Below are 20,912 nucleotides of genomic sequence, written 5' to 3' on the forward strand. Positions count from 1 at the left end.
GATTATTTTAATATACGTAGTACGCACACATCAATATTCAATATTATAGTGTAGCAATAATAGTATAATATATAATAATATGATCTTTGTCCGCATTTGTCGAATTATATTGTATTATAATTTATCATAATATATTTAGTTCTATTGTCCTGCGGACGGCGTTATATATTTTACAAGAACAATTTCCATCGGCACTTCATCATGATTTGATAATACAAAATGTTTAATTTATAATAATATTAAACGTATGTGTGTCAAACGTCACGTTCAATATAGAATATAACGCGTTTATATAGCCAATTATATACTCGAGTCCTTGAAACCCAAGACACCACGATTCGTATAATATATGGTTTTCTCGCCAAATAGTTTCGTAAAAATAAAATTTCACTTTTGCATCGTGTATTTTTAACGAATATTATGACAACGTGCAACGACTAAAACACAGGCGTTTAACACCGATTTCCTCGACCCCGCCGACCGTATATTTATATGGTAGGTATATCGAAAAAAAGGTTATCGTTAAATTCGGTTCCCATCGGCACGCTCCCGGGAAAACAATACTTTAAACCTCTACAACTCCCGACCACATCGGTATAATATTCAAGGTTTCGACGGAAATCACCGCGTATGTGTATGTACATGTATTAATATTATTATTTCCATTATTCACGGGGTCGATAGAAAATCGTCTTCAGCGGCACACACCCCTGCAGCACGTAACGGCGATTATCGTGCTTGCCTACAATAAAAAATTCCGAACACTGGTCATTCCTTGGGAATCGTCGGTTATATATTACAATATCGTATGGGTACATTATATTTCGCGCGGCGGTCAAACCCGTTCGACCGCTGGACGATGGTCAATATCGATGAGGGATATGGCCAACCCGTGATATCGTTTCTTCGCTACCCCCACTGCCCTGGTCAGCGGACCATGTTTTGGTACACGATGTGGACATCATCGGACACGACCGGTATAATAATATATTATATAGGTATACACCCCGGAAACCGGTTCTCCTCCCCCTGATCATTGTCCGGCCGCGGAGCTCATAAAGTGCGACAAAGTTTGCGTGTAAAATATGCGATTAAATTATAAATGTGTTTGTGATGTGTGTATATATAGGTACGGCGCAGATCGCAAACACCTGGACAACGAATAAAATTATTTTATTTTTGATTTCGATTCAATGCGAGACATGCTGTTGTATAAAGTATGCGGTGCTTAAAGTAAAAAAAAACATCGTCTAATATTACACCTACATATAGATAAATGAAAAGGATTTATAATTCCGAGTGTGTGTAATTTACTGTAATCACAACATTCCAAACGATTATTATAATACAAACATAATAATATATTAATATAACAATTCAAACGGTCTGCAGCAATATTACAACCAATATAAATTATAGGTACATAAAAATATAACGGTCATAACTTCTAGAAAAACGCTAAATTATTATTAAACTATACAATATTATTTTCGTAAATTTTTCTGTTTCCCGCGGTATGGCATTTTATATTATAATCACTATCATAGAATATGAAAGCTCTTATATATATTAAAATGTACGTACTAAAAACGCAATTATTGTCTTGGCAGATTTCTTACAAACCCCAATGGCCAATAGCTGTTCATGGTTGCCATATACGAATAATATGCGCATCGGTCAGTTTGATATTCGGTTGCGACCTTTGACATAACGGACATACAAAATAATAAATTACTACCGATTTATTTCCCGTCGTTCAGCTGTTGGTAAAAAAAAATCGGTTTTATAGGTATAGGTTTATGGGAAAGGTCATCGGTCTCCCCTTATGCATATATATGTAGATGACCGATGGTCAGTCGGCGGCGACTGACCATCGGAACCAGCGCGAAAAACAGGTTCCTATTATAATCCCTTAGGATTGATATATTCAACGACCTCGGAGAATCGGCTTTTTTTTCTTTATCCTACAAGGCGAATAGTCGGCGAGAAACACGTTAAACGGAAAAAAAAATCATAAAATCGTGTCATTGTCGCCGTAAAGACGCGGAGTAAAACAATATACCCCCCGGAATCGGAAACCACATTATGTATATTATACAGACATGTATATATATGTATAGGTACCTATAACGTTATTAAGTCAATAAATTGTACAGCCAATCTGGGTCGACAAAATATAATAATATATCGTAAGCGCTCGGGAAAAAAAGAACCTCTAAATTGTCAATGAAAAATCCTTTAAACATTGGAGATTCAAACAGAAAAAAATTTCGAACTCAACAGTTATATTTGTTTTATGTGTACAAAAATGAGCGACGTCACACTATTATTATAGGTATTGTACGTGTGGGCATTTCAAAACACATCATTACATTCGGTTTTAAAAAAGTATATTATGCTCAGTGTCTTAATAAACTCTGCGAGTATAGTTATAAACTCGCTTGGTTGATTTTATATTATACATCATATAAATACAAGAAACTGCAAACAGTATAACGTGTATACATATATAGCATATATACGGTTGTGGGCGTATTGCCGGAACCGGATGTCCGTTGAAATTAAAGAACATTTATTACATTATATAACGACCTACGTACCTGCAGCAGTATATAAACTCTTTAAAATGGTATATGTACCTCAAGTTTTATGTATACCTACGACTCGTACGAAAACTATCAGCAATTTAGAAATTAGTATAGACGTATAGTTTACTAAGTAAACTTTACTCATTCATTATTACTATCTATGATAACTTAGTTTACACTAAAAGTAACAAAAACTAACCGTCAAATTTGAATAGTTTTCAGTTTCAACAGTGTATTTAAAATCGTACTAATATAATAAAGATACTAGGTAGACTGTATTATACTATAATGAATAATTATGATATTCTCGAATTCACGCAGGGTCTGATTTTTTCGTTATCGTATCATAAATATAATAATATTTAAACTTCAATTACCGGCAGTCTACAAAATAGCTGAACGCGATGTAAACGACAATAAATATAAACTTGAAATAAAACGATTATAATATACATAATAATATACATTATGTAGGTGTACCTACACATGTAAATCGCGTTTTATTAGTTTTTTATGTCAAATTTAAATTTAAAACCGCAAATCGTACCAAAATATTCTATAATATGTTTCACGGTTCATATTTTATCGTTGTGGTTTTGAACGTTTTTCAAAAATAAACGGATTCGTCTGCGCGATCTTAGCTAGCATAATAATATATTACAATGGATACCTATATTAAATATTTTATATACCTATAAAGTAAGAAACACATACGGTTACAATAATTTAAGAACATAATAATATAACAAATTTAACGACGTCGTCGTTGTCGTCGTCGTCGTCGGGCGGTCGGTTTAGTAAGTCAAAATGTATTATTTATATTGCAACTATTGCACGGCGATAAAAATCTGTCCACGTCCCACAAACACAATGTCGTCGTTGTCGTCATTGCGGTCGTCGCGCACAACTACCCATCGTGACGTAATACTCAGCAGGACGAACCGCGGGGGCTGCGCAAGCATATCCGCAAGTTTTTTTTTCTATTCGTTCTTCTTTAATTTATAGGTCATGTTTGTTCGCTAACTATTTATATAATTTTTTTTTTATTGTTTACACCGCGTGTTTCCTGTCGGCGGTCGCGAAAAATTCGTCGTCTACAACTATCCGCCGTCAATAATAGTGATAATAGTAATAATAATAATAATAATAATAATAATAATATTAATAACCGCTTTTCGGCGACGGTGGTGGTGCTCAACCCTCGCGTATTGGATTTCCGACGAAAACATCAGAATTATGGAAACATCTGTGTGTTTACGTGCACGCGCATTGTCCACGAAGTTGTTTTCGCAATACGCGCGCGCGCCAAACCCTTTCGTCGCAACCGTACATAAATACAAATAATAAAGCCGCAGCAGCAGCAGGCGTCAGTCCCATTGAAATTGCGCAAAGAGCGACACGCGCCACCGGTTTCCACAAAAGTGTCAAAAACCCTACGCCGAACGATAAAACCCTTTTATATATTATAACATCGCTGCTACAGTGTATTATATTATGAACGCAATAATTGCGTCGTATAAATGACGGCCGGCTAACCCTTTGCGCGAAAAAAGGGTGGAAATGCCCCAAAAATCACACCGACCGCGTATAATGTGACGGTGGCTGCGAGTGCACTGCGGGGACGATGAGAGGGACGTTGCTGCAGGTGAACCCTATGATCGTTGCCGTCGTTCAGCTGTATATATAAAACGCACGCGATTGCACAACGACCCGCGCAGATGAGGATGTGCTCGCACGACGACAACAAAGAGAAGAACCTACGTCACCCTTTTTGGGTCGAAATTCCGCGTTTTCAGCACAAAAAAAATATAATAATAATATTATATTATATAATGTCTTTAACGCGACAAAAAAAAAAAAATTAAATCGGAAAAAAGGAAAAAAAGAGTTGTACGCACATTACAGCAGCAGCAGCAGCAGCAGCTGCTCTACAGGGTACGTTTCCCTCACGGCCCCTTAAATAGGTATACACCGCGTATATTCGATATTATATTATTGTTGTTATTATAATCCCGTGGATTACGCCTTTTCGCGCGGTCCGTCGATGAGTTATTATATCGTTTCCCGGGGACGCGGACGATCATATTGTATATACCTATATTATATTATACCATTTTTTTTTGCTTTTCGGAATGCTCTCCGCCGTTTCAGAGTAAAATCGAAAGACTCGTGTAAAACCGAGGAAAAAACCAGCGCGCGATGTAGAGAAACTCCCAAGGTCTTGGCGTGGGGTCAGTGAATTTATACGCTCGCCGAACCGGTTTCGCCGTCGTCGACGTCGTCAAACTCTCCTGGAACGGCGAAGACCTGCGCGGGCCAGAAGAAGAGGCGTCGTACCTATAGGAAACGTATTATACTGTGGTAGTGGTCGTCGTCGTCGTCATAGTCATGGTAGTCGTCATCCGGCTGCTTCTTCCTGCTTTTGTCCGTAACGGTCGCGGCGGCAGCCGCCGTTTCCTATACAATATAAAACACTCGCGCAGAATAATTATTATACTTAACATATCAACAATGTCGTCACGGTTCGCACCAACGCCGTATAAGACTGATAAATAGCCTCTTCTCGGATGTATCATGAAATTACAATATTATACTGTACTAATAATAATAATAATAATGATATACGGTGTACGCGGATATAGAATAAAATACAGAAGGGACGCGTAATCATTGTCCGTCATCGTCCGTCGTCCGGGGGACCGACTCCTGGACACGATGACTAATGGCGATGACCACCGCGTGTGATCTACACCTGTATCGCCGACGTGACATTTGCATGGGACCCGGCCGATCCGAGGTCTAGCCAGTCGACGACGATGCCCGTCAATCCACCTCAGTGATTAATGGATCTATTTCGCGCGTTTTTAATCGGCCGAAACCCGTTTTCGACTCGTCCTAACCTTTTTCTTTCTATAATATATTATCGTTTACTCCCAACGGTCATAACTGACGCGTGTATTATTATAATAATATATTATACTATACGCGTGTATACCTAGGTATACTATTATAGAGGGACTCTCCGCCGCCGTCGTGTCTCTTAAATATTTTCTCGACCAGACGTTTCCTTTCCGGATGCGTTTCTCACCACATAATATGTACAATCACCACATAGGTGCAATATTATATAGTACCAAATTGTTGGAGAGGTTGAAATCTCCCCTTATTAATCTGCGTGAACATTTACCCTACACCTTTCTACTAAGTTGGTATATTTGTAAATAGGTTGTAAGCTAAAAAAAATATACCTATACTTAAAGACCTTATTTTTAATTATTTAGATTTATAACTACAAAATTGGCTTAATGATTTACTGCAAAAAAGGTTTGTTCTCATTTGAAAAAAATAAGTTAGTATCGGCCACAGGACGCTCCTTCATATTATACAACAAATCCAAGCATTTACCAAATTTGAGTATATCTACTCGTTCTTAGCCAATTTTATGCCTCATATTGAAGACAACATTTTTCATACCTAACTTTTATTATCCGATATATATTTGGAGGGCCAGCCCCGGCCCCAGCTACCACACAATCGAGTACAGCAATAACAATAATAATATTTATAATATGGTGCGTAAAACTACACGTCATGTCGTCATGTCGTCATGTTATTATTATTATCTTTATACTTTATAAGGCCGTTGACTCGTTAAAATATTGCTATGTCGTCGAAAAATTAAAATTGTTCAATATATATTTGCGTGTAAAGTAAACTTGACGAATTGTATACCACACTAGTATATACTATATTATATTTATATATATACCACACAATATATTATATTATGTAACGTGTGCATATCCGATTGTTTACAAAAAAACCTCGTGTTCTATCTCTGCTGAGGGAAAATACTGAACTCAAAATAGCAACAAAAAAAAAAATAATAATAAAACATCGTCGGAAATAAGCGGTGAACCAGATATCGCTGACGAATATGATCATACATTCGCAAAATGTGTTTATTATACAGCTGATGTCGTGTATAATAATATACGGAAAATTCGACGTTTGTACGACAATTTGTTTAGCGCACAAATAAACGTGGTCGTAAACGGCCGAAAATAACAACCGATTGCAATTTAAATCTGAAAACTACCCATACCGCAACTCACAAAAATGATAAATACAATTTATATTATTAAATCTTAGTATACCTATAACGATATGTATTAGGTATGTACATTAAATATGTGTGCAGTGACACGCGCCAAATATTGTATATTAGGTTATAACAATAAATTACGTTACGTGTTGGTATTATACACACACGTGTTGATTAAATATTATCACGCCGCGTGTTGACAATAAATCGTGGATTTAATCTGTTGGTCGACGATAACCCCAGAAACCCGACGTCATCGGTGTGTAAAACTGTAAAACAAAATTATGATATTATTTTACTCGAAAACCTGCAGCAAACTACCAGTTACCACGGCGGGACGGTCACATTTTTTCAACAGTAAATAATATTGTTGTGGCATATTATTATTATTAAAATAAGAATCGTCAAACATTTTATGATTACGATGCGAATCCGACGGTCGCAGCAGGTTATAATATAGGTACAAAGTCTTGTATTGCAGTTTGCCGCCTACGCGTTTTGAATTTATAACTTCCTGACCTAACTCAACCCGACCGCAACCACTATTGTATATTATATTATTACATGCATATAGTATTCCGAGTATTCGCAATACATATTATATTATGTAAAGGTGGGCAAGTTTATGAAAAAACTTAAGTTAAGTTGAGTTCAGTTAAAAAAGAATTTAACTTGTTAAGTTTAAAAGTGAATAATATATAAAAAATAATATATCTACTTTTTAATTATAGTACCTACAATAGTGCATGGATCTATGTGATCCAAAACTATTTTTTTTTTTATAAGTTATGTCAACGGTAATTTAATGTACCTTTAGCTAAGAAATTAAATAGAAAACTAACTAACTTACTTGATGCAAAAATAATAACTTTTTAACTCACCTTAGTAGAAATGGAATATATATAGGTACTTGAGGGCACTCGTATACCTATATTAACATACATGTACAACATTTACATAGTATATTGTGTACGATATTATAAATTTTATTGTAAAAAACTCGTGTGCACCTCGTTGTTTGAACGCGCTATGTATAATATATTATTATAAATTGTGTGTGTATACTGTATAATATCTGAACGTGTTTTTCGTTTCGTTTCAGGCTCTCTTCCGCCCAGCCCCGCGGACTCCGGTGTGTCCGACGTGGACAGCAGCAGCAGCGGGCACACGTCCACCGACACGGAGCTCAGGGCTCGGCTCCAACCACACCAGTATCACCACCAAGGTCAGATTATGTTCACAATAATAATCGACTACATTATTATTATTACAGTTTTTCCTCTTCCTCATCCTCCGCATCTACTGCGATAAAAATGTCCATAAAATACAATATTTTATAATATTGCACTAACCTAACCTTTCCAACACTCGTCCTCAATCTTTTAACTCTAAACATTTATCTATATTTCCACCTTATAGTTGTTTATTTTACTAGCTTATAGCTTTATCATAATATTGTGTTAACGATATGAGATTAATGTTTTTGGGTCTTTGGCTTTGTTTCATCGCTGTTTTTTGTACACCGTATCAGTCTCTTCTTGCGGCCGCCGTACCAGTCCGGACCCGCCGAGTAATGCACAATGTCACCAACAGCAACAACAACAGCAGCAGCAACAACAACAACAACAACAACAACAGCAGCAGCAGCAACAGCAACAGCAACAACAGCAACAGGACTTGTTCTCCAGGATATACGGGGTTAACGCTCCACCACCCGGCGCTTACCATCATCCCGGTCCCGCTCCTCCGTCGCCCAAACATCCTCTTTTCATACGAAACAACCGTAAGTGTTATCAATGTTATAGACATAATTACATTTCACAGGCACTTTATTATTCTAGTTTTTTTGTATTTGATAAAATTATCTTACAAAAAAATAAAAACCGTTCTCAGATAAAACGACGACTGTAACCATAGAAATCGGGTTCATTTAAATTGTTATGCGAAACACTCATACAATAAGTTCCTCGAAATCAATAAAAAGTAAAAAATAAAGATTACGCGAAAAGACTCAATCTATAAAATGTTTTTACCATTTCGTTTTGTCTCTTAGTTCTTACGGTCTCTCTATCTCGCCGTCCGTGTATATTTCTTGTAGGTACTATTATAGCCGTTCGTGAACATTGCAGGAAACGATGACAACCTGTGCTCACTGGAAGAGACGGTGGAGGAGAGAGAACGTTGTAAATTTATTGGTCGTGCGGTTGGTCAGTAATAGCTGTTTTGGCGCAAGTCACCCGCTTTCGGTGTCTGTGTGTGTGTTGGTGTGTGTGTGCTGTATGTGCAAGTTGGAACAATATAATAAATATGTATAAAAAAAATCTGAGATGAAAACGAGTTTACACTCAGCAGTGTTGCCACTTGCCAATGCGGCCGCGGTGGCGTGGCCTGAGGACGATTGGTGGTTTTTTTATTTCGTTTTCTAGCGATTTGCGGAAAGGGAGAACCGGTGCTGTGCGGTGGTCGGTGGTCACGTGACCGCTTCGGCGCGGATGCATGTGAGTTCGCAGAGGGAGAGAGAAAGAGACATACACACACATAGACGGACGTCGGACTGAGTGCAGAGGTGGATATTATGTACTTGTATACACAAAAGACAGAGAGTGAGAGAGTATAATAATATATATATATATATTACAAAAACCTAACGATATGCAGATGTGAGCGAGACGGACTCGCGGACGCGTAAAAGGAGAGGAAAAAGACCGAGTGAGCGAGAGAGAGAATTGTCATTACATACTAACACTTCAAGGTTAACTCTCACTCGCGCGCACACTATAATAATTCCACATACATGCACTATCATACTTGGAGATGGATATCGAATATACTATGGCTAAATATATATAATAAATAATGATCCATTCTGATTTTCGTAGATCGTGAAATGGTTGTGATATGCGATCGCCTCCCGTGACCTTTCACCGCATCATTATAGCTCACGTCTATTATTTTTCAATATCCTATGTTTATAAAAATAATATAATAATCATATTATAATATTATCGTTTCCGCGGCTTTATCAGCTCCCTCGACCGATTTCGCGATCGCCCGGCGCAATGATTTATATATAAATGTATCATTCGCATAAAACCTTATTGTAGGTAGATAGGTACGCTGAACGGGCGTGTTTGTCGAAAATAATGTGATTAATAAATCATTATACGCATTTATATCGCGACGTGCGCGCTCTTGTTTCCAGATAACATGAAGCGCCGCGTGCAATTATATAATAATATTGTAGCGTTATCGCATTCAGGAAGTGTACAACACGTAAACACGGCACGATGATAGTATTAAATATTAATAATAATAATGATATAACCGACGGCCGACGCCACTGCAAAGTAAAGATTGCAGACGTTGGCTTATAATTTTGTTTTTTTCACCTTATTCATTATTCGTCGTCGTGGGGCACAATAGGAGCGACGACGGTGGCGGCAAAGAATACTTAGATAATATTATAATGACACACGTCGTGTGTTAATAATTATTATGATGAAATGAAAAAAATAAATTATTTATACATATTAATGTGTACATAAGACTCGTATACATGCATTACTTATTATATAGGTACTTTGTCTACTCGTAAACGCGCGCGTTCATTTTGCGGGTGTACGAATTTTTGCCAAAATAATAATAATTTAGGCACAACGACATGTTGTTATTCAAAAAACGCGCGAGCGAACGTTCGGCTCCCCCCCTCCGTCACCGTTGCGTAACGCTCCGCCACTCGTCGAGAACCCATCGGTCACGTGGTCGACGCTGCCGCCGTCGACCTTCGACGATGCTTCACGGGAGTCGTCGTCATCGTCGTGTCTCACACGCGCAAATTCCGTTCCATTCGATAGCGATTTTTATTTTTATACACGAAACGACTTCCGCGTTCGTCGCCGAGTGTTCTCGGGTAATTTTTTTTATTCCTTCTTCTAACACTATAGGTAACTATATAAAATAATATCATAAACCCGCGCACCACTCCTCTCCGTCACGAAATCCATTATTTTTCTCTCACACCCGCAAAGACAAAACGATACCTATGAAATACAATATTTAATATTATACCATCGAGTATCGGCAATTGTTCGAGTACTATACTAATACTTATAGTTGTGACGATTCGGTGACAATAAAACCAGGAAGTATAATATAATATTTGAAATAATATTATTTTATATTGTGATTCAGGTTGTCCGTCGAAAACATTAATAAACGCTGTCGAGATCGACTACACCTACTCCAAAAACGTTTTTTATTTTTAGATAAATAACGCTTTTCCTTCATCGCGTCCGATACGTATTAAACAAATTTAGCATATTATAAAGCAATTTCGGTTTCTTCCAGCGCACTGTATAATATGAGTGATGACAATTATACTAATGTTATGATTGCAGGCACCAACATTATAATTACATTTTAAATTAATTCAAAGATAAATACCAACTGCAAACAATAATTACAATACGATTTTTCATTTTGATTACTTTTGTTTGTGTCCAATGGCAAGAAGTTAAATTACAACATTTGGACAACTAATGGAAATAATATAATAGTATTTTATTTAATATACTAGTGTCTATATATGGGTAATGCCAATTGACGAATAATACATATTATTATAATATAAAACCTTATTCTATATATTCAGTAGTGATCAGTTTTTTATTTTTTTTAGTTTTCGGTTAATTATTTTGAATAAATAGATATTTTTATAGAATAAATTGTAATCGGACCATAACGTAATGCGACTTTTCGCTGGGGACGGTGTAAGTAAATCGCCGCGCGGTAGGCCCTGCAGGCACAGCTGCGGCGGCCATCCGATTCAAGCGGAATGCGAATAACGGCGTCGGGGGCCGGGCTCGCGCTTAGGTCTGAAAATAGCACTCGTGAGCCACAGGCGGATAGATTTAGCGACGGCAGCTGCAGCAGCCATTATACATTATGCATGCGCGCGCGGTGGGCGCGAAACGCGGAAATCGCGGACGCCACGCGCGCGCAAGTCGATTGGTTTTCGTTCCCGGAAAGACGATACGGACGATACATTATTATTATTATTATACAGGGCGTTCCACAAACAATGAACCGATTTCGAATATTTGTATACATTTTTGTTGGTTTATTATTACAAAATGTATTAGGTAGGTACATCACGATATTATGATACTCCTCTCGCAAATGTTATATAGTTGGAGATTCGATTGGAATTTGTGGTGGAGGGAAATTAAAATATTTCTTAACAAAATGAGTCAATTAATGATATTATATAGACAAATTAGAGAAGCCCCCATCAATCACCGCACGAACGATATCGATACGGTATTCGAATTCCTGTCAGACTCGTCGCAATAATGGTGGAATGAAAACAAAGTAATAACTGATAAAGTTTATTACTTCCGCAGTTTTTCTATTTGAAAATTTAAACGACCAAAGTCAGTTCATTCTTTCATTCCGCTTGTAATCTGTATATATAATAATCGTATCATCAATTTTATCGTAGGTAGAGGTACCGTCTTAACAATCATTCCCCACATTTCCTCGTCCACGTAACACGTGATTCGGTTTTTCGCGATATATTATTAGTTGCACACTTGCACGTACGAAAACACTGCATTGTGGCGTGCACACACACACACGCCCGTGATCGCGACGAGCGTGACGTATACCAACGGCTTACGTGTGTGTTAGAGAGAGGGATTGAGATTGAGAGAAGGATAGGTCGATCAAGTTCAAGGTGAACGAAAAAAATACACTTATACATATGGATACCGCCGTCTGGGTTTCGACACCGGTTCGTCCGCCGCCGCGATGGTCGTCGAGGACATAGCGCGGGGAAGCGCCGCAGCCACGTATATAATATGTATAGATATTATAAATTTATACGATCTGCCGTTTTAATCGTCCGTGTAATAATATAAAATTATTATTTATGACGTGCACACGATGTATGGCGTAACAAGTACAAAAAGTTACGACTATAATAACGTTTTTCGTATACTCGTCAACATATTATAGGTATATTTGAAACTGGTCCGCGGGTAAGCCTCTCTCGTCCGGTCGGACCGCGGTATGATATTCGATGAAAAAAAAAATTGAAAACACCGACCGGAAGAAACGGAAATCCGTTTACGGAACGGCAGTGGAACAATATATTATTAATACGCCCGGACGTATGTAATGTCTACCTATATAGAAGAGGAAATAGAAGACGTTTATTATAATATATTAATAATATAATAATATTTTAATCTCATTTTGAATGAGAAATTGCGTCGTCGTCGGTCGTTCCCACAACGGCTTCCTGCTCTCTACTTACTCCGTGCGTGGCTCATGTATTTATAATACCTATATATTACAATGAGATTGCGAAACGCTTCGTTTATATTATATACACGTCACATTGTATTGCACACACTAGCCGAAATACGTGTCCGAAACCGTACCATTGTAATATCATCGTGATGCGCGCGCTTCTGATTTCAGGAACTTTCGAAAATGTCGCTTTTCCCGGACTCTGTCGATCGAAAAATCAAAATGACCACGATAAATTTCTATTGGCGAGCTGGTTCAGCGTGATGACAGCGATCTGTATATTATTATAGCCACCACTGCAGTATACGTCTTGTATATATAGCGTCCGTCCGTCTCCTTTTAAGGACGTCTCGTGCGCAAAACCGGGAAATATGTGTACGCGCGACGTCATTATATTATATATTATATGTCGGCAGTCTGTTTAAAATAATAATAACGAGTAATGAAGTACTAACTATACCTACATCGTGTGCACGGCGACCGTATTTATTTTTTGTTCGGAATGTTTAGAAACTGTTTCGGGAGGTGTAACGTGTGAACGCGGGTGAAACATTATTTAATAAACGTTAACGATGCAATACTATTCGTATATAACAGTTATATAACTCGAACAGTTTGAATATTATACATTATCTGATGGTTGGAAACGAGTAGAACTGAATATACCCTATGTAGAGATAGACTATATATTTATGCAGATTGTTTTACTGCTTCCGCCGTCCCAATATTATATAGGTAGTAATAAAACCAAGGTCGGGAACACTGCGCCACAAAATCGAAAATCTAAGTTTTTTTTTTTTGTCTCTTCTTGTTAATTTTATTTCTAGTCCGTATAGTACCTACACAACCGGACCAGCTTTTCGTCTGCGGCCGCGTGCTGCAATGCAACACGCGCACTTGTTTTTCATGTACGCCCTTGAAACGACCGCTAAATATACACGTCTATAATATAATATTATATGTTGTAAATAATGAAATATATAATATATAACTATTTAAACTCGAGAAACAATATTTTATCAAATTATGTATATTATGGTACCTACTTAAAATTATATGTTATTATCATTGTTTTTTTTATTTACGTTTTTTTGTTTTTTGTATCCGCAGATCCATACGGAGGTGGCGTTGCTGGTTACCACCCATCAGCCGTCGGCGGCTACGGTTCGGCGGTCAGCCCCACATCCGGCGGCCACTTCGCCATGCCACCGTGCCCGCCTGTGGCAGCGCTCCCGGGCGCCGGCACCGTGGTCGGTCGCGGGTCCGTCATCCAGGCGGCCGCGGCCAATTGTTACCAGCCCAACGGCGCCGGGGCGGCCAACCTCAACGACCTGTATTACATGGACTTTGGCGCGCCCACCGCGGCCGCGGCCATGTACCACCAGAAGGCGGTCGGAAACAAGAGCGGCAGCAACAAGAAGCCCAAGAAGTACGGCGCCGTCGGGCGGCCGTCTGTGGCCGGTTCCCCGGGAGCCGTCCAACAGCAGACCTGTCCGGCCACGGGACCCAAGAGGAAAAGCCGAGAAGGTAAACAATATTGTTTCTAAATTTTACTGATGTGCAAAATAAATCGTGCATTTATCATGATTTATGTGTTATTAATGTTATATTATATGTATACTAACGGTGTTCGTTTTTTTCGTATTCTGCAGGTTCCACGACGTACCTTTGGGAATTTTTGTTGAAACTGTTGCAAAACTCTGACTATTGCCCGAGGTTCATCAAATGGTTGAACCGGGAAAAGGGCGTTTTCAAGTTGGTCGACTCCAAAGCGGTGTCCAAGCTCTGGGGAGAGCATAAGAACAAACCAGACATGAACTATGAGACGATGGGACGTGCTCTCAGGTACGAATTTATGTCATCATATTATATTATTATTGTTTACGATATTACAGTGTACATCAAAAACGGTTCGAATACAATAGCGATAATAATAATAGTAATAACTAACAACTATAATAGAAAACGGACGATTATGCTCCAACTGAATAAGTTTTCATGACGTTTAATTCATCAACGAATAAGCATACCACATTTTTTGTACCGCACATAAATGCATATTTTGATATTAAAAAAATGAGATACCTACTTTGTATCTTTAATATATTTATTCAACTGTTAATTTTGCGGTACAGACCGTTTCAATTGTGATAAGAAAACAACCTTATTTTGTATAGGTTATGCCATGCAAGTTGGGATGAAACAGACGCCAATGTTTTTCATATCTAAGAATATGTTAATGCATTTTTAACACATAAAAACTTCTGTCTTAAAAATATTATCAAGTAATAGCCACTTATGTTGTATTATATGTATAATGTTATGTTATAACTTATATTCGTCCCCACTCGCCGGCGGTATTAGTCTGATATTATATTATTATATCGGTACCTACTGCCGCACGTGCACGACGTGCAACGTCCGCGTATACACCAGTAACGATCGGTGTATAATAAATAATAACATTATAAAACATTTAAACATAACTATATATATATGTATGTGTAGCTGCATCGATATACCGGCTTTATTACCTATATGATGTGTAATAATATCGATCTATCGATTAATTCGCTTTCGACGACCAGACATTGTTTGTAAACACCGTTGCGTTTATATACGACGGTCTGCTGCTACGCTGCAGCAGATAACGTCATAATACTCATAATATTATAATAATGTTCCTTATTAATTTATGCAGCAGCCAACAAAAACGCGTATAATATAATGTTATACGTTATAATATTATATGTTCGTTACGAATAAATTGATTTTATTTTATCGAAATATACATTATTCTGTTATCGGTTTGATTTTGAGTTTATTTTTTTTAATTAACTCCGCCATAACGTCGGCATATTTTGTGTGTAGTTAATTGCACCAGTCGAACCCGTATGAAATATAAAGTAAATAACAGTGAACTATAATACTCGAGTTATGTAGAGTCCAAAGTCCTTGCGTTTTCTGACAGATACTTAAAAATATGTGCGTTTAGGAACTGCACGCACACATCGAGTAACGCCGTCGATTTCCGTTCGACCTTTGACTACAATCATGTTCATCTTACGTGTGTCACCGTGTGGAATATAGCCGTACAGGTGTATCGTGGATATATAGTTTACTTATTATTTATTGGAGAAGAGGATCAAATTAAATTATCACCATGTCGACGGGGGGGCACCTCATCAAAGCGATCTTTGACGAATTAACACAATACAAATTCGTTTATAATGTTTATATACCTACTTTAATAATATGTTACCTATTAAAAAATGAATATTCTCTGTTATCGTTTGTATAAGGGTTAGGCTTAGGTTTTTTTTCAATTAAATAAAATAATAAACAAACAAACTGCTATAATAATAATATTTTTATGCTCGTTTCGTATTTGAACACGATCGTTGATCAAACTTTGAACTCACGTTGATCAAACTTTGAACTCACGTTGTAGCAAACAAAAAGTGTCCTATAATGTAGCATTTAATGAAAAACAAAGTTTCAAAATACTCAAAAGTATATTACATGACTAACGAATACAAAACCGTTTTGATGACTCTGTGAGACTGTAGAACGAATTATATTTTATCATTAATAATGTTCCCGATAACGTATAAATGTATAACGCAATGTATCCTCATCAATAACCGTTCGTCTGTTTGTTCGTTCACAGGTATTACTACCAGAGGGGAATTCTGGCCAAAGTTGACGGCCAGAGGCTGGTGTACCAGTTTGTCGACGTTCCCAAAGACATCGTCGAGATCGATTGTTCCGGCGCATGAGGATTGTGCGTAAACCCGAAAACGACCGAAGACCTCGTGATTATAATATATAACTATATATATATATGATATTGTCATCTTCATCATCACAGTTGTTTTATTATAATTTATTCTTACCACCTCGGGTGCAGAATCGTCGTCGCCAGTCCGTCGTCATAATATTATTATTATTATTTTTATTATTAATGTAATTATCATTACCGTACGTAGGTAAGATTTGACCTGCGTATGGTGTGTATAACGTATTGTATATAAAAAGAATGTATGTGCGTGCATGTGTTATTATATATATATATTATATTAGTATATAGAATACTGCACTATATTCGAGTTCTAACTCGTCCGCCGTGTAAATATCGCGCAAAAAACTTGTGTTTCTTTTTTTTTCATATTATTATATTTATTTTTTTTCTCTCGTGAACGTATGTACCGCCACCGTCGTCGCTGCTTCTGTTTGAACAATAATATATAATATTATAACAATGTTTGTATAATAGTATATTTTGATGTACTTCCTGCTGGCTGTGTAGCTGATATGCTGCTGCAACCGTCGTCTGTGTGCATGTGTATGTGTGTGTGTGTGTGTAAAGACTGACAATAATTAACCGAAAAGATATTATGATATATACTAAAAAAATATATTATATTTAATAATATTTAAAAAAATTAAAAAAAAAAAAACAAAAATATATATATATATATATAAATATAAAACATAATGTTATTAAATTATATATATATATTATATAAATTAATTATTGTTAGTTTGACCGATCTCTATGTTTTTAGTATATATTATATATATTTAAAACAAATCTCGAAACGTGTACAAAATTTTAATTATTATTATTATTATTATTATTATTATTATTTTAACTAGGAAAATAAATACGATTCGGAACAAATGAAAAACAAAAAATAAAAGATGAAAACGTTATAATTATATGCACACGGCGCATATACGTGTGTGTATAGTTTTATTTTTACCATTTTATCATAAATATAATTATTACGATTGTAATTTTTTTTTATATATATATTTTTGTTCCGAGGACGCGTTTTTTTCTCAACTTAAGTCAACGAAACCCCTTATTACTGTACATAACCATAATTTATAAGAATAGGTTTAAGGTCATAATATATTATATTGTTGGTGTAAGTTTTTAATTATTCTTGTGCATATATATATATATATAATATATATACACAATATATTATATTATGTAGGTACTAATGTTATGTGTAATAATATTTCTGTGTAAAACTTTTCTCGAACTATTTTTGTATGCTTTTTTAAGTTAAAATTATTATTTTTTTCCTTTTATTTATTTTGTTGTTTTTGTATGTAATTTTAAGGATTTAATGTGTTTGCGAACCATTAACGTGGACAAAACCGTTGGCACCGGATGTTTATATATCGAATAATATCTTACCTTCGCGTCGCCTACAACGAAACTAAACGAATAACAAACAGACTTTTAATATAATCCGTACTTAAACACATTTAATAATAATGCGATAATATATTATGTATATTTTATATATTTTTATTTTAATAACGCTCGCGAAACTACTCGTAAAAGCTCAAAAAATAGACGACTATATTATATAATAAAAATTATTACTACTATACACGGTCTAAATATAGTGGTAATCACAACGAAACTGTTTACCATTATAATTGTTACGTCCTTTAAACAAATTAATGAATAATAATAATAGTAATGACTTAATAAATATTTCAATGTTATTTGTATGAAAATTTTTTTTAAAAAAAATTGAATTTAACCAACGTAATATATAATATACAATATAATGTCGACGCGAGGAAAACTTACAATATTCTCAATTAATTATCACTCGTCTCGTCAATTTTTCGTAAAACGCGTTTTTTAAAAACCTCAAACTATACCATATACCATTACCTAATAATATTATGCAGCACCGATATTATACGATAGCGAATTATTATTATTATTATTAGGTATATATTTTGCGAATAACAATTATAATATTGTTGTTATATTATTATTGTTATTACTACTATAAATTACCGTCGTTGGTTTGCTCGTACCTATTATATTTCCAATGTTGCTCAAGTAAATATGAAATCTAAAACGAAAACGAAATTTTTTCTCTGTTTCTCTCTCTCTCTCTCTCTCTCTCTTTAACTTTTTCTTTCTGTTTTTATTTCCTTCGTTGTTTAACGTAATAATATAATACACATTATTATTATACATACTCGCCATTCGTCGTTTACTGTCGTATTGTTACGATATATATGTAAATTTTTTTTTCGGTCGGCCGATCGTATTATGTGCGCTGCACAGTTCATTATAATATGTTATGCCCTGTCGACGCGCATACGTTTATCGTGGTGTTTTTTGGGGAGGGGGGCGGGGGTTGATGATGAGTCGTGGTTGGAGGGTGAGGTATTTCTTGGATGATTGTATTTGGATTATATTGGGCAGCTTAAAAAAAACCAGACGAAACGAACAACTCAATAGTGATCGGATAAGGACAAGGCGTTTATTGTATAATACATCGATACGTGATTATTATATAATATGTTTTAAATTATTATTAATATAATCGAATGGTGACGAATTTGTAAGAGGGTTTTTTATGTTAGTTTTTTTTGTTCTCTCCTTTTATTTTCTTTAAATTTTACGTTCCGTTAGAGACTGTGAACCGGCATGTGATTGAATTAACGAGAAATCGAAAGGAATTTATTATATACATAGGTATATATAGATATATAGTTAAGATGTGATTTATTGAAAAAAACTAATCGAATAAATGTTTTTTTTTTTAAACAAATTTTCTACGAAATTGTTATAATAATAATATATACTGTGTACCTAGGGAAGAATTGATTATTTAAATATTATAATATATTATATGTTGTAAAATACACGAAATATGTTTTTTTTTCATTTCTTTTTTTTTGTATTTGACGGCGCCCGCGAAACGGCGTTTGAGAAAAATGATATATACGTCGTATAGTTTAGCACACTTTTAATTTATATACCTACATGATACATACACTGCACACGTGTATATATATATATATATATTATGTGTGTGTGTGTGTGTGTGAAGTTAGCTTAATATTTATATAAAACAAATCTTTAATATATTATTATTATTATTATACGTGTGTATGTATGTATAATAAATGTTTACTGTTAGGAAAAAAATGTTCGCAATTTTTATATATAAATATATATTATAATAAAATACGAAATAAGACCAGTAATATTGCTGTTGTATCGTGTTGTTAATTTCTGCAGTCGTTGTAGGTACACCTCTCTGTAAACGATTGATGACCCGTCATACCACCCTGCAACCGCGGCCGCCGCGCCGCTCCGCTATGTAGCCCAACCGTAATTTTGGATCAGCAGCGATAAATTTTTTTTACGATTCTTTTTACGCAGTCTCCGAACTATTTATAGACGTTACCGAGGTATACCCACCGCGGCCGCGACATACGACGGCGTTTGCACGAAATGATATCGCGAGGGCCCGACGGTGAAATCACTTGCTATAGCTAGTACGTGTGTGGTCTGCACAAAGTGTTGCAACGTTAATCACTATCATTGGCTACTCATTAGTAATGATGAGTGTCTAAAATGTCTTTATCCGTATAATATTATAATATATTATAGTCGATACAGCGACAATCAGATGTGACGTGTCTTACCGGGAATCGAAGAAATAACAACTCTAATACTATTTGTTATAGTTGGAGAAACGCATGGCGATCGCATTTATTTCCGGCATACAGCCGTTCATTGTGTATACGCCTAACTTTGGTATACCTAACATTTGGTTCGTGTATTATTGTCGTGTAGTGTTGAAAATGCCGAAAGCTTAACGGTCGTTTTCCCATATCGGTTCCGTAGTTTCGTGCTTATTTTAAAATGTTGGTAATTTTTTAGCGATATATAATTGCGTCGAGAATACAATTTTTAGGGCATTTATCGTTATTTTTTTAGAGCATTTTATTTATATTTCTGTAGGGCATTTAAATCCAGACTCTTACAGTTATTACTTCAGTAGAGTGGTGTTTTCGCAAAAAAAAACTATAAGGTAGGCTCATTTATGAATTTGATGCAACATGATAAA

General features: G+C 35.9%; 1 protein-coding gene across 1 annotated transcript in view; it reads left to right on the top strand.

The window, feature by feature from the left end:
• Positions 1 to 19,715, top strand: part of LOC132941803 (ecdysone-induced protein 74EF-like) — a 116,165-nt gene extending 96,450 nt beyond the window's left edge. The window contains exons 8-12 of the mRNA XM_061009980.1: positions 7,796 to 7,918; positions 8,225 to 8,476; positions 14,116 to 14,532; positions 14,658 to 14,850; positions 16,676 to 19,715. Coding sequence (XP_060865963.1) covers positions 7,796 to 7,918; positions 8,225 to 8,476; positions 14,116 to 14,532; positions 14,658 to 14,850; positions 16,676 to 16,784 — 1,094 coding nt within the window. The 3' untranslated portion in view covers positions 16,785 to 19,715. The remainder of the gene's footprint in view (positions 1 to 7,795; positions 7,919 to 8,224; positions 8,477 to 14,115; positions 14,533 to 14,657; positions 14,851 to 16,675) is intronic.
• Positions 19,716 to 20,912: the final 1,197 nt, after the last annotated feature.

Source organism: Metopolophium dirhodum, chromosome 3 (assembly GCF_019925205.1).
Source record: "Metopolophium dirhodum isolate CAU chromosome 3, ASM1992520v1, whole genome shotgun sequence".
NCBI lineage: Eukaryota > Metazoa > Arthropoda > Insecta > Hemiptera > Aphididae > Metopolophium > Metopolophium dirhodum.